Below are 25016 nucleotides of genomic sequence, written 5' to 3' on the forward strand. Positions count from 1 at the left end.
TACTTTATTAATACTTTAATTATCATTACAATGTCATGTTTACAATGTCATTCAACTACTGACATCCTGGTACATTTATATGTACGTAAACGACAAATTACAATGAATTGTAAAAGAGGAATAAATAACATCTTAATTCTACTTGTCGCTTTGGTAGACTCCTTCGCTTAGGCCCGAGGTTGCTCATCCTGTAAAAATAAAAATGTTGCAAATATAATACCTATGTTAAAGCGAAGTAACAGACTATTCCAAACTAATTGTTCGTCATTTGTCATTTTAAGTCTTTCTATAACTGCATGAAATAATTCTTAAATGATTTCATGAAAAGCTATTAAAGTAAACATTCGCAGACAAGCTTGTAAACAAATTCACTTATATAATAATAATATGTATGTAAGTATTATGAATAAGGTAAATAATAGTCTTACACGTGCCAATCCTCCACCCTCCATGAACTGTGCCTTGCGCTCAGCACTAATGTTTAACTGATTGAAGGCTTTCAGAACAAAGTGTATGTATCTGTACTGAGCCAGGTTTTGCACCATGGCAGCGCGCTGCAAGCGGAGTGTCTTGACAGCATCGAATACGTATAACTCATTACTGAACCCTAAAACAAGAACAATTGTAAAAACTATGTGAACGAGCATAATATAGAAGACATTGCATAATAACACGATATTCACCTTAGATAACTACGTAACATAATACCGAAGATTATTACACCAGAAGTCTTATTAATTAATTGCATAAATGGAAAAAACACAAGGTGTAAGTAATCCGCAAATATCTTTGTTTACTTTTTAATATTACCCATAGAATAGGTCTATTGGTCGAATATGAATACAAATTTTTCTAGCTACTGTGAATTATTAATAATTAAACTTTAAATACCTACACATTTATGTAAATTTTGTCAAAACGTACGTTACGAATTAATAATAAAAGAAAAACTAAACTAAAAAAGTAAAGTACTCACATGTGCATTTTTGTTGGTAGGTAAGTATGTAACTTTGTTTATTTCGCAGTTAAATTGGAGTACATAAATAACATAACGTTAAATAAATTATAATTATAGTAAAATCGCAGCTAAAGAGTTCAAAGAAGAAATAAAAATGAAAAGCACTTGCAATGATAACATAAGTGGACAATCGCAAAGCAGAAGTACCTTTTTTATCAGAATCTAGCAATAGAATCATAACTCATTAATCCATACTAATATTATAAATGCGAAAGTAACTCTGTCTGTCTGTCTGTTACTCAATCACGCTTAAAATACTGAACCAATCTGAATGAGATTTGGTATGGAGATATTTTGATACCTTAGACCCGAGAAAGGACATAGGCTACTTTTTATTGCGAAATATGTACCACGGGCGAAGCCGGGGCGGACCGCTAGTTCAATATAAAGGTAAATAATAATTAAATAATAATAGGCCTTGCCATATAATATTTAGTTTGTTGAGTAATTGAAAGATAGGAAAAATAATTCAGTCAATCCAGTATAGGTACTATTTTTAGTCCCCGTTGACACATGAGTGAAAACACACGCATGAGTGGAATAATTGCAATGCTAAGAACATCTGAAAATAATACATATAAGTAGCATAACTTACCATGTTCCTTGGATCTATTGACGATCATATCGATGGCAATAAAAGTGCCAGTTCTTCCGACCCCAGCCGAGCAATGAACGCACAAAACGCTCTGGAAAAACAGTTGATATGTAAAAGTACCGTAAACGTTTTAAAAATGTTTGTCAATTTAATTTTACATTTTCGAAATACTATAGATAAGTATTAAAATAAAAAGCATTGAAATAAAGCAATAATATAAAAACTCTCTTAATTTTATGAGTTAAAGGATTTACCCTCGCGGGAGCATTTTTGCGCTGCGAGATGTCATACATCTTTCTGTTTACATCATCGACGAAGTTCAGAATACCTTCGGCTTCTCTTGGTATTCCATGGTCTGGCCAATTCTAGATCAATCAAAATAAATAAATTATTTTATAGGCTGATAAGTAAAAGTACAAAATAAAAATATATGAATCCAATAAAATACTGTGTACTTACAGTGAATTGATATTGGTAAATCCTCTTGGATTTGTTCCTCAGACTCACTTCCATCTCCCTCACGCGATAGTCTCCGAAGATGCTCTCCGTATAGGATCTTATCAGAATACCACCGAATCTCACTTCCTGGCCAATGTCTGGCCAGTAGCGCTCGCATTTGCGCTAAAAAGTTATCATAATATTATGAATGTTGTGTAGATTTTGTATGTGTACCTATTTCATAATATCTGGATATTTACTCTTGGGTGAAATATAATATTAAAGTTAATTTTAAATAAAATAAGAAAGAACGCCTCTGGTACCAAAAAAATAATTTAGACTGAGTGCTAAATTGTTTATAATATTTTACAATCATCAACGAGAATCGCGCACTAACTTTAATAACAGTCACAAAGGATTAAACTAGGTACGTAAAGCTGGCTATGAAAAATTAGCGAAATTAAAAAAAAGCAACACCAGAATTTGTTGCTTATTTGTTGCTAATTAGTTGCTATAATGACGATTTTGTTGCTCAACCCGTTCTCTGAAAATCAGCACGGAAAAAGGGATGGATTGTTGCAAAAATGCAGGTGAATTTGTTGCTTATTTGTTGCTGCATAAAAACAGTGAAAATTTTAAATTTTTTTCATTGGCGCCAAAAATAACACTGGCCACGTCAACTTAATTGTCGATTTTCGGTAGTGAAACATAAAAAAAAAATTGTTGCTGCTCACATCGTTCACTGGCACAGTGTACAGAGCCAGCAACAAAATAGAAACCGGAAGTAGAGTTAACTTTGAAACCGGTTTGCTAGAAATTCGTCCACGCCAGCTTAACTGTCAATTTTCGGTAGTTAAACATAAAAAAATAATTTGTTGCTGCTCACATCGTTCACTGGCACAGTGTACAGAGCCAGCAACAAAATAGAAACCGGAAGTAGAGTTAATTTTGAAACCGGTTTGCTACAAAATCGTCCACGCCAGCTTAACTGTCAATTTGCGATAGTTAAACATAAAAAAAAATTGGTGCTGCTCACATCGTTCACTGGCACAGTGTACAGAGCCAGCAACAAAATAGAAACCGGAAGTAGAGTTGATTTTGAAACTTTAACTACCGAAAATTTACAGTTAAGCTGGCGTAGACGATTTTCTAGCAAACCGGTTTCAAAATTAACTCTACTTCCGGTTTCTATTTTGTTGCTGGCTCTGTACACTGTGCCAGTGAACGATGTGAGCAGCAACAAATTATTTTTTTATGTTTAAAAAAAATTTTCACTGTTTTTATACAGCAACAAATAACCAACAAATTCACTTGCATTTTTGCAACAATCCATCCCTTTTTCCGATTTCTTCACGCTACCTTAATGTTAAGCTAGAACTGTTGCTGATTTTCAGCGAACGGGTTGAGCAACAAAATCGTCATTATAGCAACTAATTAGCAACAAATAAGCAACAAATTCTGGTGTTGCTTTTTTTTAATTTCGCTAATTTTCATCGCCAGCTTTACGTACCTGATTAAACTAAATATTGCTCTAAATAATAATTATTCATGACAATAAAGTAGAAATAGTTCCTAATATGATCAGAATGTACGTTACCTTTCCCTTCTCTATCTCCTGAGTGATCATGGCAATGACGCGCACATCTTCTTGCCATATCATACGCCAAAAATCATCAATAGTGTTCGGGAGGCAACCCTGCGTCGCTATGTAGTATTTATCCCTGACTGCAAAGATGCCAAATTATCAATTAAATGATCGGACGTACAATTAATAACAAATTATAATCTCAATATTGGTTTAAAGAATTTAAACATCCTTACTCAAGTTTGTGCACTTGTTGGGGTCCAACTTGATGTAACCCTGGCCCTCCCTACAAACGTGAGCGTTCCTGTACGTTGCGATCAACGGCACATCAGGGTTGTTAGGATTGGGCAGGAAAACAGCTAAAAGTGCATTGCAGTTATTATTTAAGACATTTATCAGACTCAAATACTTTTAAAGGAAGGACAAAGAGAAGAAGAACACAACACACAATCAAAACTTTTATTTAACATATCATTATTCTAGTTCGGGTTTTCTTTAATGCCCATTTAAAATCTGTGAAATATTCTATATAAAATTAGTTTGATTTGGTATGTTATTAATCGAGAAGAATTTAAATCTGTAGCTTAACAGTCTGTCTATGAAAGTGTTGAATCGTTAAAACCAAAGAAAATTGCATCAATTTTCCAATTGACAACGACCGCGACGGTCAACATCTTATGTTGATGTTGCCAATGTACGGTCAATTATTAGTTGATTAAACATTGGGTAAAGGTTTCTTTGTATGTTGACTGTATTCACTATTTTAACCTCATCAGTATGTTATCAACGCTGAGTGTTTAAAAACTATATTCCTCATTTGTATGTTTTTCTTTAACTAAATCAGCATTTGATGTAATCGTGAATACGTTACTATAACGATCCTTGAGTTTTATGATTTTTTCTATAGGTCTATTTTTTTCTATCTGTTTAATCTAAATTTTTTTCATTGTTTTGGTATTTTTATTAAACAAACTTATGCAGTCACAACATGTGTATCTAAATATGTAGATATGTGTATTGTGTATATATATCAAAATTAAAAATATCCTTACGACGATAGATTATCCCGTTTTTGTGCGGTAAATAGGAGTGTATGAATGTAGCATTTATATAGTCCGAAGCATCTGGACGACCGAGCGGCTTGCGCAATACTATGCGAGTTTGATCATCTGCAAATTATCCAAATTTATTATGATAGAAATTCTTGATAGTTACACAACTTATGATTCAAGGTAAATTGAATTTTAATAATTTTTTGGTTCCTTGGATTCGCGCTGGAATAAAATTTTGTATAGGTATAATAAAATGTAGTACAGTAGTAACTTAACCAATGGAAATTACAGAAAAAATGCATTGCAGTTGATTTAGTTTTAATGTAGGTATATAATATATAAAAAAATCATATAGTTACGATGGTCAATAAATTCAAATATTATTATAGAACTTTTGAATTAGAAGTAAGTAGGATAAAAGATTTCAATCCAAAAGCAAATCAAAAGACAGACAGTCAGAAAAAAAGGAATTGCGCTCAAGCATTCCTCTATAGAGCCCCCTAGGGAAATTGGAGCTGTAAGGGATGGTTCATTTTATTTGCAAAGCAATAAAAAACATTTGTTCTTTTCAAACACTCCTGACGCTATCGGTTTTCAGTCTCGTCTACTCTTACCTGCATTTTTTCGGCAATTAAAAAAATATAAATATATATCTATAATTTAAAATAATGAAAATGATATCTATATAAATAAAAATGAACTCACAAGGTATTATGTTTCGGTATCTGTTTTTCTTGTTATTTTCACACTTGGCCGCTTCAACGTAGGTTAATGTATTAAGTTTATCTATTTTTAACGCGGTGCGGTACTCGCTATCGTGGTCCACCATTCTAAATTCTAGATTTCCCAATATATCCATTTCCTATAAATATAAAAACTGCTAAGTATTTGCAATCAGAGAAGTGAAAATAATCCGTCATGCGTCTCATCGGTTTTTTTTAATTCCTACACGAACGAGGCCATCGAATTCACCGCGAGCTCTAGCCGCTGTTTAAAAATAGAACGTACCTGAACTTCCCGATCGATATCCTGCGCTCTGAGACAAGTTCCGGACACGGGCTGCAGCAAGCGGAGCACGTCGCCGGAGCTCTCTATGATAGGGTAGGATCGGAAGTGCTCAATCAATCCGACCAGATCGTCGAACTGCTCTCCGCTTCCTACGTCGTACTTGTTTTGCTATGAGAGAAATGGCGGCTTTTAATATCTTAATCCATTTTGGAATCCTATACCTTTCCGCCTCTTTTGATAATACGGATTTATTGGGGTTTTACCAGCACATCGAATTTATTATGCACTACAGCCCGCGGTTAAATTGTCACAATCAAAGCCAATAATAGCACTCTTTAGCCTCCTAAATATCTCCTGATACCAAACTCACACTATTATATCGCATCGACCGAGACGTTCATTAAAGAAAGACAAACTCGGGCCGCTTATCAGTAACACTAAACAGGAAAGTCCCTTGAAAAGACAACAAAATCGTTTCAGCAAAACATGGCTAATTACCAATCAAACGAAGATATCGATTATGATTGTTGAATGGCGGCCATCTTGTTTCCTCCTATGTTTCATGATACGAAATGATACATACTTTAAACTGCTTATTTTTTCAGATAAACATCACTATATATTAAAAAAAAGCTTATAGCTTCCCCCTTTGTAGTTTTTAATAGATAGAGTGGTTCAAAAGGAAGGTTTCAGTATACAATTTGTTAAGTTATAAATAACGTGGGCGGAACCGTGGGCGGAAAGCTATTTCCTTATAAATCAATAAAATACGATTAAGTTTGAATAAGTAGGTATGATTCGGTGAAATAAAACCATCTAGGTACCTATTATTCACGCAATAACCATCGCTGGGGTGATCATGGCAAGGGCATTGAAGTTGCGTCTTTACACATATAATCTCCCCTTTTATCAGAGACAAGAGCAGAATCTATAGTAAGTTTAATGGACCATAAACCTGTTGCGTTCCTTCACTTCGCCAACATTCCGTGAATCGACTTTTCAAAATGTCGGAATTTTCCTAAGAGCTTTGTGCTTTATACGTTATATCAGATATCGGATAGATATTCAAAACTTATCACAAATCAATTAATTATTCGATTAAAATGCAGAATATTTAAAAAAACGTTGCAATTATAATCAATTTGCTTAATATTCATTTAGAATTCGTAATGAAAGCCATCATCTAGGTACGCATCCTTTAACGACGCAATGGCTGACTCTATCATGGGAGCTTTATCTAAAACCGTGAAGCGAACTACTAAATATGATTCGTATTTGTTAAGATAATCAACAAATTTTACCTTTCACGATGGCACGAGCAAACGACACTCAAAATGATCAGCTTTAAAATGATAACGATATTTGTTCCGGGTCTAGGTACAGCGGACGAGCTAGACTGGAATCAATACGGCCGGTGCGAGTGAGGCTGTATTGATTGAACGAACTGTTGCATTCCATATCACTTGATGGAGATGCAAATTTAGATGAATGTTCAAACGTTCAAAATTTGACATATTTTATCTGTGAAGCTATATCGTATGCGAATTATTTTTAAATATCCAACAAATCCAACCCGAGATAAATTTAATTTTTCTATCCGATAAAATTTCGTGACAAAAGTTTAATAAATTTTTCAGTGCAGTAAACTATGGCAACACTTGTCAAGCTCATTTATTTTATTCGAAAGCCATCAATCATAAAATCAACATTTGGCGATACGAATACCACTAATAAGTTTATCAAAGCTTTTGTTAGTAAACAACCTGCAGTATATATAACAACAGATAAAAATTTAACGTGTTTGAGTTTAAAACGTATCTCAATGTACGTAAACATATTCGATATATAACCTCACAAATTATTAAATTTAAGGGATTTCAAGGGGAAATTTAAGAAAAATCTTTGTTATTTTATAAGAATCTGATAATCGTCTGCAGACTGAGCGATCATCATCTTATATATTGTCCTGCTTATGTGTAAAATTTATATTTTGTGTATGCAATGAAGAATATATAAATATCTAATGAAATTTATAGTAAATATTAATCGGACGCTCCATCAAAAATATATGAATTGTCATATTTCTTGTGTTTTGTAATATCGTATCGAAACTAAATTTGGTGGCTAAAGTTTTATTTTCGGTTTTAATAAAACTTTTAAGAGTTTTCTTTATTTTTTGACTATTTTACCTTTTCAATAACAAATAAAAATATGTGCTAATAACTTGTCTGAAAATAAAACTAACTTTATACATGGCTATTTTCAAATTCAAATGAAGATATGAATTTATTGAATGTTGAGTGATGTTTACGAGATGAAAACGTCTAGACGTTATTTCTATAACATTTTGGGCCATTAGTATTTTTCCAATACTTTAATAACAAAAATAATTACATTGTGAGGACAACCGCTCCTTTCAAACTGCCTCAATTGAACACAATCAAAACACCAGATTCACTACAAACACCTTGACTTATACGCGTTACACCGACGATATAAATCTCAAACGTTTGAAGGAATATTCGCTAAGAACACCAATGCACCATAAAAATGAGTCTCCTATTGCGCAGATGCACGATGCAATTCTAACGCCTGCAAGTATTGCCCGCCAAACTTCTTTTATGCCATGTTATCCTGGTACTCTAAATGCAATATTATGCATCTCGTATAACAACATACGAGAAGTTAGGTCATGTAGGATGCACTAGAAGTCCATTCTGCAATCTAGATTTAACGCGCATGCCCTGTTTTCATCTCTGGTTGATTTTGCTCTCCTAGTATTTCAGAAGCATTATACAGACATGTAACTATGTAGCGTTCCTGTTTGTATTTATTTGAGGGCATAACTAATATACTATTGCACGCCTCATAAGCGAAGCGTTGAGGTGGGTACTACTGTCACTTCGCGCAAAACATCTGATTTTTCAAACTTAAAATGTCTTTATGTATCATACATTGCACTTGTAAGATAATACATACACACACATATTAAGAAAAAACACTATTTTTAACGTTCATGATATTTTTGATGTCATTTTTGTTATTTAAACTAGTTAAAAAACAGTTTAAAAAAGTTCTGTCTTGGACGTCCGTGTGTCTGTATGTGCGGATCCTTTTTCTTGTTAACACGATAGCGACCGAAATACTTTACTAATCGAGTCTTTTTTTTTCTCTTACGCTTGAGTATGCTCAGGAATAGAACCCTTTCATTTTTCAGGGTCTGATTCAATGTGGTTTAATTGTTATTAAATAAACAAAAATAATAATTAATAAATATTTATTAAAAAAAATTATGAGGCGTGCACTTTTGGATTTTCCAAATTATTTGATACTCCGACGTTAGTCTTCCTCATTCATCATCACTCATTCTATAACATTTTGCTAAAATATGTAAATATGTACTAGAGAAATAGATATTTCTAAGTATTAATAATATTTATTTTTTTATTATTTATTTAATATTTATTTTTTTATTTTTATTTAAATACGTTTATTTTTGCCTTATTTATAACTATGTATAAAGCGCGTCACACACGGTGAAGATACTATAATATTTTATGTTAAGATTCTCTAATATAAAATATAAAAAAAAAAACACAAACAAACAAAAACACTGACACAAAATTTCGGGTCATTTGTAACAGGATAGCGATTCTACAGGAGTCTTAGTACGCAATGACAAAAAGAAAAATGATGGTCAGAACGCTGATACCGGATACCTTAAGATACCTACTGTTATATTTTATATTAGAGAATCTTAACATAAAATATTATACATAGTATCTTCACCGTGTGGGACGCGCTTTATATTTAAAATATATTAAATTGAGTAAATACTTCTGTAATTTATAATACTTCCAGTGATTGCTAATTTAATAACACCTCGTTTTATTAAATACTATTTAAAATAAATATCTATTTTCAAGTACCTAGTTTTAATGTTTCATTTTGGTACGAAATTCTTTTAATCATTTTCACATGCATATTGATCCACAGTTAATTTTATTACCCATACCTATGTAGATTATAATTTTTAAAATGCAGAATTTTGTAAAATTATCTCGACATTATATGTAGAGCAACAAGCAATAATGACATCATCTGTTAATTAAAACAAGAAGGAGTGTATTTTAAAAATATCGCACACATAGTGATATATTAATTATGTACCTACGTATTGTATTTAGGTAAATATTTCTACAATAACAAATTTGGGGTACAATTTTGTAAAATAAAGACCTACCTACCTATATAAAACATGCATTATTTGACGCATGCATGATTTTGACGACGCGGTTGGCGCAGTGGTAAAGTAACTGCCTACTGAGCCGACGGTCCCGGGTTCGATCCCCGGTCAGGGCAAATATTTGTGTGATGAACTCAATTATTTGTTCTTGGGTCTGGGTGTTATTATCTATATATGTATTTATTAAATATTATATTTATCGTCGCCTAGTACCCACAACACAAGCCTTAATTGAGCTTAGGTACTGTGGGACTAGGTCGATTTGTGTTATAATGTCCTATAATATTTATTTATTCTATTTATTTATTATTGCACGATTAAGGTATTTTAATCCTTAACATAAAGGGAAATTGTCTGTTTTGGCATGCAACATTTCCGATGCACCTGCGAGCATGCACATTTAACTTTCCGGAGCCTCATGAGTTCCTGGTAAGCATGGTGCGAATATTTTACACTAAAGCGGTGTTGAGCCACGTTTCGCCATCGACACAGAAGCACTCTGATAGCGAGATAATTTAACTGATCTCCATTTATAATGAGTCGCTCAACCGCCAATATAATGCAACTTTGTTGATTCGTGAAAATAAGTAGGCAACACTGCCACTAGGCTCGTCACCTGTCTGTGCGCGGGCGCGGCTCTGTCGGGCGGCAGGCGCAGGTCGCGCAGCTGCGGCGCGCGCGGCGCCAGGCGCGCCAGATTTTCAAGTGGGTTTAAAATTATGGTCCTTTTAATAAAGAACAATATTGTGTGATCTGACATATAGTGACACAAAACTTATGTTAGATACCTATAGGTGGATATAGTTTGTACCTACAAATTCGATTAGTGCTGATTTCTTATTACTTGTAATAATATAAATAAACTGAATAATTGGTATGTGTTAAATATAAATAAGTAAATGAAAATTTAGAATAAGTCCAAAAAAATATAAACAATATTTTGGATGCATATAAACACTTCTAATAACGATCTTAGCTAAGGATAACTTAATAAGGCCGCAACACGCCGTTACTCCAAAGATCCTCTGAATCAACATATTCAAAGGCTACTTCCAAGAATTTCAAGGTACACATGACTCATTTTGCAAATCACATCAAAAATATGAATAACTTTGCGATCAACAAACCCCTACTTACAAATCATAGTGTTAGACTTAATTCCTTTCTTAATAACTATTCTCAAAACACTACACATATTATATTTGAATAAGGGCCGATTTTGCAATGCTTGGATAAAACTTATCCATCCAATAAAGTATTACACGATAATATTAAAATGTCACGTAAACTGTCAAATACGGGCAATTAGAATACGTTTTTAAAGTGGTAGTTTTATACCTTATTCGACGAATAAGTTTTATCCAAGCATTGAAAAATCGGTCCTTAATAAAGTATATCCCATAGAAAGAGTGGTAGATCAGTGGTTAGGACTTCGGTGTTAAAAGCGAAACGTCGGAAGTTCGAGACCGGACGAGCGTACAAGAAATAAATATATTTTCAATTTACTTGCACATTATTCACATAGCTACTGCCTGAAACAGTGAAGAATAAAATTGTGAGGAATCATCATGTCACCCGCAACTTCTGCCAACCCGCACTTGGCTAGCGTGGTAGAAGCCGCTGTCCCTGCATTGGTAACTTAATGTACCTACTTAGGCTAAATGTGATGAAACCAAAGGGTTAGTGAAGTTTAAACAAGGCTGTACCACCATATTATGAATAAAATTGCAAGGCAATTAAAAAGTTATAATATTATGATGCGTGACACATTGTTAAATAATAGATACCTACTACTTCGTTCGAGTCTTGATAAATTTTAATTTATTTAAATATAATTAAAAATATTTTAGCTTTGGCACTTGTAACTAGCTATGTAAATACCGTCGCCAAGTTTCTCGAAAAATGTATAACTACAGAGAATTGTTTACCTAGTACCTACTTACAATCGGACTGACTGACGCCACCACTAATTCTTATTGCACACACGTTCAGTTTCTGATTGTTTTTATAGTCGTATTAAACTTGATTATGCCTGTATAACCTTACTTATTTACTAAGTGAACTTGGAGAAGAAGTACCTATATTTTCTTAAATAATATTAAATAGATTAAATTTGTAAGTATCTAGGTACATTATGCCCCTGTTAAGTGTTAACCCATAGTGCACTTTTATCATCACTTGAATTTTATGCTGTCTTAGTAGGTAAATGCAGTTTTCCTATAGGTAGTTGTGTATTTTGTGCAACTTTAAAGTACTGTTCATCCTATATGTCTCTCCCGTTTTTACGCCTTCATTTGTATATATGGCTATCTTGCTTTGTTCGTTTAAGACTACCCGCTCACCGCCGATTCACTTTCAAATGAGCTTTATTTTATTTATTTTAGCTTTGGCACTTGTAACTAGCAATTATGTTCATTAATCAGTAAAAAGAGAGAATGTTAAAAAAACGGCGTTGTTTAAATTTGCCAAAATGAATATAGGCGCTTTCCGAACTTAATAAATTTACAAAGCGTGACGAACTCCCGAACATTTTTAAATATCTACTAGTAAAGTTTTTCAGTATATGTGTTAGTTTCCTATTCGAATGCAGGCTTTAGTGAGGATGAGTCCTATCTCTTTCAAACATGCAGTTACAGTGAATGTGTGTGCGATAGATACTGTGACACAGTTCTGCTGGAGATGCAACCTCTGATTTCCCTCACCCCCCACGAGCTACGATCAATGATTATTGTAGTCACCTTCTCTACACTATGCGTTCCTGGTATCTAGGTTTCGTAATAGTACCGTATCGACTATTAGGTATAACCTAAATTTAACGACCCCTATCTATCTACTATGTAGAGACTCTTGATTTTTTTTAAAGTCTCAACATTCATTACTTATTTCAAAATGCAAACTGCTAATTCTATATAGATTTAAATTAATGAGATATTTGATATAATAAATATTCTTAGATCAATGACCAGCGTGTTAAATTAACCCATCTCAAGCAAGCATACCTTATACCAGAAATGATTGACAGAATGTCGCCCACACATAATGCTATTATTATTTTTAACAGTAAATTATTACAAAAAGAATATTTTCTGTGATTTTTTATTTAAATAAAACAATTGACAAATATTATTTTCTATAGTGTATGAACAGCAAAACTATCTTTTTTATAAAATATAATATGAGAAATAAACAATGTTTTGGTTTAATACTGCAATTTTGCAGTTTTGAAATAAATTGAAAACACAGTTATTTTACTTTAATTACCTATCGAATATTTGAAAATATATGTATTGATTTTCTCTAATTTGGAAAATAAAGATATAATATCATATTTATATCTAGGCATTAGATTTGTGTCGAAGACTAAAAATTCAATGATAGGTTTTCCAAATTACCTAGGTACTTCCATGTACAATTTATTGCTTCATTTATCCCATTTAAGCGAAACAAAAGAGTTCGTGTGTTGAGTATAAGTGTGGTATAAGTTCCCTAAAACAAAGCGGCGATGAATGATTTATTATAAAATTCAAACGCATGTGGGTGTCATTATTAGAACAAATTTGACGAGAAAAAACTCGTCACAAACTCTGTAATTTATCAAACTTACTTGGTACAGAGGTAAAAAATAATAGACAACGCCGACATTATTCCTTTACAATTTTGGACATATTTCCTTGTGTTTTGTTTTAAGCGGAATCACAAACAATAATTATTTTGCGCACGCAACTCACATACTTAAGATACAATTGGAGTTTACACCTGACCAAATACCTACATGATCGCATTTTAAATTAACTGAGCTTACGCGCTACAACAACTTAGATGGGTAACTACTATAAATAGGAATAATATGCTTGATTCCAAGGTTTATATTTAGCCTGCGTCATTTTTACTTTATAAATACAACCCTGAATTGTAATCAATTTTACTAAAAAATAAGATTAGCCTTAACTGTAACATAACATAACAATCGGGCCTTGTTTTACAAAAATTATAACACCTACACTAAGTTCGTTCTATATATGTAATTACAAGACCACTTTTTGTGTTACACAAAACGTATAAGATTTAGTTTATCAATTAATAAAAACTTGTAGTATTATTTTAAAATAATAGTTTGATCAAATAATTATTGAAGTACTTATGTTTTACATGTATTATTAATACCTATATAACCAATAAAGTTGTATTTTGTAAAGAAATGATGCTGTAAATTAAAGAAACTTACTTGTTTCCGGATCATCACATGGCTGACCCTGCCCCGCACTCTGACGGACAGCACGTATTCCCCCGGGTGCGTCTGCGACTCCCGCACTAGAAACGACCCGTTTCTCCCCTTTTCCATGATGAGACTTTCAGCTTCTTTAGCTGACATAACGCCATGGAACCATCTGGAAAATTCTCGTCATTTAGTAAAAGTACCATTACACTTTTTTGTCCGGCGCGTTAAGTTATAGGTAGGTACTTAATTGCCAATATAGCATGATTATGAAATATGTGCCTAAACTCTAGGCACACCCCGGACACTCCATACAAAATTACCGTTTTGACAGTCACACTGTAGAGACTGCAAATGTGTGTGTTAACGCTTTATGATTGGCACATTTGTGACTAGCGTAAAAAAAAATTCGCGTTTTTCTGATGAAACACATTCGTAAACAGCACAATATCTAACCATTTTCTACGAAAAACGATAATCACAAATCCAAAATAATAAAATTACTTTAAATCAATTTGATTAATGTTGTCAATCTTCGTTGCGTATCGTCCTTGCAGAAAAATGCGGACAATTTATAGCATGATCGTGCGGGGTGAGGTAAGTGTTTAATTTTGGCGGGAGGCGGAGAGTGTCCGTTCTGTAGCGTTTAATTTCTAAGTTATAACCGAAGCCGAGTCTACAATTAATTACTGTAGGTACTTATAATTTAATACGTCTACATGATATGTGTGATACTTACCGCGGCAATTACCATTTTAATTTTATTACTAACGATATATTATTAACTTTATATTATGATGTTTATTCACGCTAGATACATATTACAGCATACATTTATTTGCATAATTATGAAATATGTATCAATCTATAAATATTATATTGAAATCGAACATCGGATCTCGGATGGAGCACGTAGATATTATTATATTAAATCATTTGTTAGTGATAAGACCGCCTATTGTACAATAATCCTATTTGCTGCTATTCCTTTTGTATTGCTTTATTTGGTGTACAATAAAGAGTTAATTATCATTATTATATTATGTAGGTACTCATATACGATTACTTTTTATTTACTGTTAGCACCCTCTGCCCAATTAGGTATAATTAAGGTATTGGGTATTTCCCCATAAGATTGGAATAATGGCCTGACTTCCTTCATCCTTGTAAATTCGACTTCGAATGCGGCGCACTGTTTACTGAGCCTATTTCCTTAACATTACTTCCACTACATAAACGTAATGTGTTCGGTTGTCTGGTAGAAATCACTTGTAAGTGATAAGACCGCCTTTTGTACATTGTTCCTATGCGCTGTTTTCTTCTCTGTTATTTTATTTGGTGTGCAATAAAGAATTTATTATTATTATTATGTTTCTCATTTCCATAATACTCGGGTACCACCAGAAGGACGGTACCCGGATCTTTGGAAGGCTTACGTGGGGACACGGATCCAACACGCAGAGGCCCTTTCGAGAATTTTAATGTGATATGGGACACCAGCCGCAGCCTGCCCATGACTGCACTATAGAGATACAGCCCTAGGCAGTCCGCGGCCGATGTAGGACTATTGCAGGGTATGGAAATTTAATAATTGGGCTATGGATTGGGATGCTAAATGGACTGGTATTGGGAACTATGGGAAACTATGGCACCTGCCTTTCTACTAAAAGAAAGTAAAAATATGTTGGCAGGTGGTGACTCGCCCTCTCACTGTATGGGCCCCCGAAATAAGTCGCTGCAAAAGTGCGACAAGGGGGCAACATATTGTGAGCAGCTAAGGGTGGAGAGGCGTCCCTGGACTTTAAACTACGATCACGCGCTCCCTGAGGGTCCAGCATCACGTGCCCACTCGCCACTTACGCTTCGCATCCACCCTTCGAGCTAAAAGCTCTCGCGACTCCACTCTGGCCGGCCGGTTAAGGCAAGCCAGAGGTGGGGGTCCTGTCCTCGTCAGGCTTCACTCCGACCGGCCGGTGAAGGCGAGCCGGAGATGAAGACAGGGGCCTCCCCCGGGAGCACTCGGTTCCCGCGGGGTCGCTACTCCCCGACACCCCGCCACAAGGTGTCCTGCGGGTTGACTGATTGCACGGGTGGAATATCTATTGTCACGTAGACAATAGATATTCCAACCGTGGGCGATGGGGTCGTCACATCCCTACGCCCTTATTATTATTATTATTACATACAGTGCAAATTTATGTTCAAATGTACGATATTTAAAGTGGGATTTTGTGACCAAAATTTGCATTTCAAATTTCAATTAGTTACTTTGAAGTGTTCATAAACAATTAGGGTACCTATATTGACCGGCAGAATGAGATACATTTAGATATATCATATACACTTATAAAAAACAGAAAGGAAGTCGTTTGACCGATTACATACATTGACTAAGTAGATATTATATAAAAATAGTCGTTGGAATTATGAGTAAAGGAAGGGCAATGAGGATATAATTCACTTGGTATAAGGTACCTTTGTTATATTTCAGGACGTACGCAAATTATGTAACAATGAGTATTTAAAAGAAAAATTGTCTAGATAATAAGCGAGGTTGTTCAAAAACAAACCTATAAAGCAAGCAATAAGTGTTTCCACACTATTATTTACAACATGTTTATTGTTTACAGCAAATATAACAATACGTAATTAATAAATTAGATCAATTAAGGTTCTTCCACGGATTGACGATGTACTCATATCGAAACTACTCTAAATAATAATTAAGATACCTAATAATAATATGTATTATTAATTAATATTGGGCTTCAATTATGCATCGCATGATGCATCCTCATTTATATTTCACTACATAGTATAAAACAAAGTCGCTTTCTCTGTCCCTATGTCCCTATATCCCTATGTCCCTTTGTATGCCTAAATCTTTGAAACTACGCAACGGATTTTGATGCGGTTTTTTTTAATAGATAGAGTGATTCAAGAGGAAGGTTTATATGTATAATAACATCCATCAAATAGTGGCGAAGTACTGTTATTTTTGAGGTTTCTAATGTGATGTCGTAAATAATTACCTTTTTTCCGCTTACATTGCAAACGCAGGCTGAACCCTACGAGTTTTATCAAAATAATGTACTAAGTATTGTACACATTGAAAAGGTCTACAGAAAAGTCCGCGATGGTATGTCTATCTAGCATAAGGATAACCCACAATAACTTTTTTTTGTCATTTACTTTTTACGACAAATAATGGCTAATTTTCGAAGCGATTTTAACCAATACAGCATTAATCCTTAACCAATTTTGAACCTTGAATACATTGTACATTTAATATATAGATCTATATGGCCCTTTACACCGTATGGTTTATGTGAATATTTTCGAAGATATTACAGATTTAAAAATTGCGGGACGTAGCGTTTGCGGCGGTACCGGCCGGCCGGGCCGCTATGTTTTTTTATGCAACGTTCACAGTTTTTCTGTAGTGTATTTAGTATCAGCATTGCACCCGTGCGAAGCCGGGGCGGGTCGCTAGTTTTGGTATAATTCCGAATTAACATTATAATTTTCATTAGGTACCTATTAACTTTTCGTTCGACTGTGTACCAAATTAACACATCGATTCGATATTCTATATAATATAAATAATTTTTTAATTAAATCGACGATTAAATATAATTAACTGAGGCAATTCAAAATAAAACAAATAAAAAAATATAACTGGGCAACTGGCGTATTTTACATACAGAGGAACCGCCAGTAGGTACCTAGTACCTACCTACTTAAGGGGGCGCATAAAGCAAAATAACCAATCTTCTATTAGATGATACGTGTAATATGCAAGACCAAATCTAAAAAATAAAATATATATCAAACTAGATGATATGTTCAACGATTCTGTTTAATCAAAAACATAAAATATTAAAATTTACTCGATAAAAAAAAATCAACAAGTTAGCTCTAATTTTCACACTTTTACGTTTTCTACTTGACATGGTAATACTTATTATGATTTTTTTTTCATAAACAATTATATTAAAACATTTGCAAGATATTTGTCAGAGCATTTTGTGTAATTACTTTTAGTTTTGGTTTTATCTGCGATAAACCCCTTTTGGCGCTCTTTTTTTCTCGAGATAAACGTTTGATTTTGTCACGATAAAAGTGAAAATTAGAGCTAACTTGGTGATTTTTTTTTATCGAGTAAATTTTAATATTTTATGTTTATGATTAAACAGAATCGTTGAACATATCATCTAGTTCGATATATATTTTATTTTTTAGATTTGGTCTTGCATATTACACGTATCATCTAATAGAAGATTGGTTATTTTGCTTTATGCGCCCCCTTAAGTCAACATCGTGATTTATAACGCAATTTATTCATTTTGTTATGTTTGGTATGAAGAATATTTTTCCGCTTGACTAATAAACATACTGAGGCGAAGATTAGAAATCCTATTAATAAATGTTAAGACTTTAAAATATCACAAATGAAAATGCAACCTTCCATAGAAATAACTATGCAAAGAACAGTAATTAGCTTTAGGAATGTTTAACACCCGCACTAGTGCTTCATCGTTATGGAAGAATTTTTAAGGTTTTTATGTTGTACCTATCGAAAAGGCAATGCGAAATTATGGCAGGAAGATATTTTCAGGTAGCAACAGTAGATAAAGGTTCTTCAATGTGACTATTTTATAAGACACTAGCTTTCCGCCTGCGGCTTCGCCCGCGTTTTCAAAGAAAAACCCGCATAGTTCCCGTTCCCGTGGGATTTCCGGGATAAAACCTAGCCTATGTTACTCGTGGATAATGTAGCTTTCGAATGGTGAAAGAATTTTTAAAATCGGTCCAGTAGTTTATGAGCCTATTCATTACAATCAAACAAACAAACAAACAAACAAAGTTTTCCTCTTTATAATATTAGTGATGAAGATGAAGATTAAACGACGGGCGTCGGTTATCGACTAAGATTTGTGATAAATAAGTTAAGAATAAGTCATAATTATGTGCAAATTGGTTACATAATACTGAATTAGCTACATATTAATATTTTTTTGTTTTTAGGATATCATGTGAACACGCTAAACATTTTATAGCTACTCTAAAGTCTAAATATGCATTAAAAATAACTTTAATTTATTAAATAAGTTATTCCTAAATAATTAAACATTTTCAATAAAGACATGATAATTTTCCTATTAACTGTGTACCTACCTAATAAGAATTATTTAGTAAAATAAAGAAAACATATGATAAAATACACATCGCACATCAATAGATTAGAATAACAAACTTGAGAGGTCACCTGTACCAATATTATATATAAGACGAGTGGACAATAATAAAAAATGTCCATATCTATGAGATGTTTGAGATGAATGACAGCAGAACGGCCTTAGTACGGTGACCGCCTGGCCGACCTCATATTTCGTCACGATCGCAGCCCACTGCCGCCCGATTAGGAAGTTCTTACATCGATATTTTGTCATCGTCACAGTTTGTCGTTTTGATATTTACAACCATAACAAAGACTGCAAACTTGGAAGGTTGGCGGATATAAAAAAGGTTCAAATCAATTTGATAATTGTAAACGCATAATAAGAACGAGAATATTTTTATTGTACAATTTTACTGAAATTTATGCAGGTTTATGAAGTTAATACGAAATAAGAAACTTGAAATAGTTTTGGGAACATTGATTAAAAACATACCTACATACATTTTACGTATCTACTCAAGCTCAACGTAAGGAGTTTGAAACATTCGATCTAGTGCAAGCTATAGGTAGCAGTAACTGCCCGACCTGTTAATCCAATTGGAAATAGCAACGCTGCAAAAAAGAAAGTCAGAGAGGTTACCTATCCAGTATATGCGAAATGTGTTCAGGATATGCTGTTATTGTAGTGAGCTTTACGAGATTACTTCAGCTTCATTCTTCAGCATGGGTATATTATTTTTGATAATGATATTTGGTACAGATACGTTTACAAATTACGACATTTTTACAGCATTTTTATTGGTTATCTCTTCCTCACGTACTTTCCACGGCTTTCCATCGATGTAAATGATGATAGTACTAGCGACCCGCCCCGGCTTCGCACGGGTGCAATGGCGGCCGACCGGTACCGCCGCAAACGCTACGTTCCTCAAATTTTAAAACTGTATGTAATATCTTAGAAAATAAGGCCATGTAGATCTATATTAAATGAACAATGTATACAAGGTATTTAATTGGTTAAGGATTAATGCTGTATTGGTTAAAATCGCTTCGAAAATTAACCATTATTTGTCGTAAAAAGTTATTGTGGGATAAGAGATAGACATACCTATACCATCACGGACTTTTCTGTAGACCTTTTCAATGTGTACAATACTTAGTACATTATTTTGATAAAACTCGTAGGGTTCAGCCTGCGTTTGCAATGTATGCGGAAAAAAATAATTATTTATGACATCACATTAGAAACCTCAATGTTGATAGTCAAGAATGAATTTTTAAGTCAACCAGTAAGTATTCGTGCACATATTTGGCCGTCATTACATTTATGATTTAGGTAACTAAACTACTTCCGTTAACTTCATATGGTAATGGTTTAAATAAACAAAATATTAATGTACAGTGTACCCACAGACCGACTGTGTTATAATAGTTTATTACGTTAGAATATATAGATAATAATCGAAGAAAATTGGTTAAGTTTACCTAAATCTTAAAGCATATTTACGCTTTAAGATGTTTACGACATTATTAATCTAATTTACACAGCTTCTGTAGGTGTTTTTTTATTAATCATTAATGGCTTAATTACGACATACGTATTTCTAAAATACGAACGTATGAATCACTACAAATAAAACCTTCACATAATTTGTATCGTATAATACCTAATACTTTTAAATTGGTTTAAAATTGCATATAAAACAAACAGGTCCTACTCAAATATCCGTGTGGGTAAAGGAAGTTAATTATTATTATGTGTATAACGTCTTATTTATAAGTTAGTCTCTCAGTATATCATTACAGATCATGAAAGTTGAACTTTCTTGCTTGACTTACGACGAAAGGCAATTAATTACAGATATTATGAAAGTACGGTTATATGTATGAGGAAAATTACAATGCCAATACACGCGTAAATCCGATGCAATAAAAAAATATGACGTCGTGGATTTGCACCAATTATGTAGAGATGCGTCAAGGATGTAGTCATTAATGATTACATAGGGCTTTCTCAATAAATAGGGAATTGCTAGATAATATTATGTTTCACAGGGAAAATTTACAACTGTTTAATGGAAAATCTTTCTTTTGTTTGGTTTAGTCATAGAAATACCTAGTACCTACCTACTCTAGAATTAATTAATCGAGATGAATTATTAATTATAAATTATCAATATTAATAATTCACTTTGCATACATACTTAAAAGGAATTTTGAGATATTTCAAAGAACGGAGTCCTTATAAAAGTAACGGAGTTAATATAACTTATTCTTACGAGCATATGTAAAAATGTCTAAAAATTAAAGTCATCCAACTTTACATAAGATAAGTTTATTTATTATTTGTGAAATCCACCAAATTTGGGAATGCTGGAGATAGAGCTTTAACCCAAAAAAAATATTCTTCGATTGCTCAGCACAAACTAGGCAGTACAAAACAAGTTTCTGATGTGTCCATTTGCCCTGTGAAGTCATGTGAATCCCTTTGATATTATAATATTTTACAAATTTCCGGAAAAGTCTTTGAAAACATAGTTACAGAAAAAAAATATGGAGATAATCCTTACTAATATTATAAATGCGAAAGTAACTCTGTCTGTCTGTCTGTTACTCAATCACGCCTAAACTACTGAACCAATTTGCATGAAATTTGGTATGGAGATATTTTGATACCCGAGAAAGGATATAGGCTACCTTTTATTGCAAAATATGTACCACGGGCGAAGCCGGGGCGGACCACTAGTAATACATATATGGTATAACTGCTCTGTAGGTTGAAAATATAGTAATATTAGATAGTTAGGTACCTACATAAGAAATGTTGAAATTATTATGAATTTACGAAAGCTTGCGAGAAAAATAATGCAAATGGCATACCTAATTAAAGTAAAGCTCTTGTGGTATACTTTATAAATAAATAAATAAAATAATAAAAAATCTTTATTGACATAATTACAATTTATGACGATTTTGTTTAATATATAGTCCGGGATACATCGCCCATTTTTGCAAGTGATTACTATCAAGCTAATTTTTCGTGAGTAGCTTTATTTTGATGAGATGCCCAATAATTTCATGTAAGAAACTCTCGATTGTGGTAGCTTACAGAGGTAACAAGGATAAAAATTTTTGATTTGACGGTTCTCAAATATTTATTACGCAATTTGTAGGACAATATGTCTGTTGAATTATATAAGTATTAAATAAGTGAAAATAAAAAAATCAGCTGGTTAGTAATCATTTATGATGACTTCGTTATCGATACACATTGGAAAGGGGGACTCTTTGATCAAACCATAGATTTTGTAGGACAAATATTTTTTCGAATAATTTAGATAATTATCTTGAGATTGAACAAAAAAAAACATTCAGTTAGTAATAAATATTTGAGAGCCATCAAATCAAAATATTTTATCCTTGTTTCCTCTGGTAGCTACCACAATCGAGAGTTTTGTACATGAAATTATTGGGCATCTCATCAAAATAAAGCTACTCACGAAAAATTAGCTTGATAGTAATCACTTGCAAAAATGGGCGATGTATCCCGGACTAATAGTTACCTAATAGTTATTTTTAAAGTTAACTATGTTATTATATACCTATTATTATTTCTTTTCAGACCTTATTGATTTTTACCGACAGAAATAATCTAAATTAAAAGGTGCATAGGATGCAAAGTAAATAACAGATACACAAAACGAATGGAATTTTAAATCTAAATTCCAGCATTTCCAGTTTTGGTGACGTTTTCGAGTTCATGTTAACTGCTCTATATTGCAGTTCACCCATTTATAATATTATGGAATGCGCAAATCGAATACTTACTTTTTTAACATGAAAGCCTTGCTTAGTTCCTTAAGGACCGTGGATACGATGGCGCTAGCGGCTGGCACGGCCAGGACCGAGGCGTCCATACACGCCGACAGGGCGGCGGGAGCCAGCACCCCCAGCCGACTCAGACGAGGAGCATCCTTCGACATCTCCAGTTATATGTATCAACTATAAACACTAGTAAGTAAGTACAACACAAACGCACGACCGTAACCGCAGGACGATCTGCTTCGCGCGCGGTTCGAACCAGAATGCGCGGGCGCAACAGCTTTCTGCGTTTCTGCGCGACTTGTCATGCGTAGAGATTACTCGTTCTCGTAAAAAGGTTGTACTAATCTGTGATTAATGACTTTATAATGTGTTGTATCGCTGTTTGTTTGTCTAGATCTCTACATGATTTGGCAATGGAAGATTTTATGTAACAATCATATTAGCATAAAAATCATTATTTTCCTCAATTAAAGACCTATGAAATTCCTCTATTGATCTCAATTCAGATTTTTTTATGTTTTACTAACATGTTGTCAATGTTAGGGCTCTATTTCAATATTAGCTTATTTGTCTGCAGTTAGTTTGTTAAACAGGTATAACATAAGAACCTACCTATTTACTTTATATATTTTTAGAATCTTAGACATAAAGGAGATCTTTTCAAAGGTAAAGTTATCTACTAATTTATTGATAGATATATTCATAATTTATTGAACTGAATGTGAAGTTTTTGTCTTGTTTTATTGTAACAATTATTTAAATAACGTTTATATTTACATTTAAAAATATATAGATAGCTCTTGTATTCATAAAAATTACTTCATACATAACAATTAATTAACGAAATTTAAGGTCATAGTTCTCAATGTCTGCCACATTGATGCCATAAAGATTTGTACAAATCATTGACTTGGTTCAATGTTGCTTTCAATAAAAAATCGACCTACGCTTAGGGCTTTCTTATCATTCCCTATTACCTGTACAATGTGCATGTCCGTACGGTTTCCTCTTCATAAGGGGACTAATATCTGTGCTAATATTAGCTACTATATTATGATAATACCACACCAAACAACAAAACTCGATGGTACGCTATTGCTTTTAATAAGAAGATAAATAATAATAATGAAATAGAGATTGCCTATGATAATTAATATTCCCCTGCTATAGCTGTTCGGTTCATCATCAATCACAATGTTTGTAAGTGGGTCCTATACCTACCCAGCATAAGCTACCGATTACCAAAGTAAAACAATAAGTTTACAAACATATCCAGCTATCATTATGTAAATGTGCGCCGCGGCAAAATATAATGAGCAATTATATTTTCTCGACATGCTTTCGGTGCAGCATGTGACGCATGTGCGATACGCCCGGAATACATTATATCGGTCAATCTCGTATCAACAAAGCATAGGCTAAACCGTATAAGGTAGCACAGTCATCTTCCTAAAGGAAGGTCACAGATACAAGAGTCACGTAGCCCCGCTAGAGGAGGCCGCTCTGATTCACTTCCTGGTCAAATTGTGGCGCTGTGAAAAGTTTGCTAAGGTTGCTTTAGGGAAAATACACATTGCGAAGGGCATTACTCATTTAGGATATTCACGCAGTGTCCGATGTTTTTTAACAGTTGAATAAATTATTTTCTTCAAACAATATATAAAACATTATTTGATTTTTGTTTGTTATTTACCTTGCTTGGTGGTTTAACCTATCATGCCGCATATGATTTCAAATGCTCTAGGATTTCATTAAAACAACATCATAGATTAAATTCTAACAAAACTTTAATCAAACTAACTTAGATATATAAATTATGAGGTACTTAAAACATTCACTAAAACTAATAGT

General features: G+C 33.4%; 1 protein-coding gene across 1 annotated transcript; it reads right to left on the reverse strand.

Annotated features, from left to right (window-relative positions):
- Positions 1–23524, reverse strand: LOC149491287 (tyrosine-protein phosphatase non-receptor type 11-like). The gene is made up of 12 exons (XM_089697787.1): positions 23169–23524; positions 14168–14330; positions 5697–5864; positions 5394–5550; positions 4689–4805; positions 3873–3995; positions 3649–3776; positions 2073–2234; positions 1868–1978; positions 1614–1704; positions 429–607; positions 1–188 (listed from the first exon to the last, which is right to left on the reverse strand). Exons 1-12 carry the CDS (start codon positions 23321–23323, stop codon positions 168–170), a joined length of 1575 nt encoding a protein of 524 aa, XP_089553913.1. The 5' UTR covers positions 23324–23524; the 3' UTR covers positions 1–167.
- Positions 23525–25016: the final 1492 nt, after the last annotated feature.

Source organism: Colias philodice, chromosome 1, assembly GCF_061535455.1.
Source record: "Colias philodice isolate Cphi_HAF_F1 chromosome 1, ilColPhil1 Martin Lab GWU primary, whole genome shotgun sequence".
Classification (NCBI taxonomy): Eukaryota; Metazoa; Arthropoda; class Insecta; order Lepidoptera; family Pieridae; genus Colias; species Colias philodice.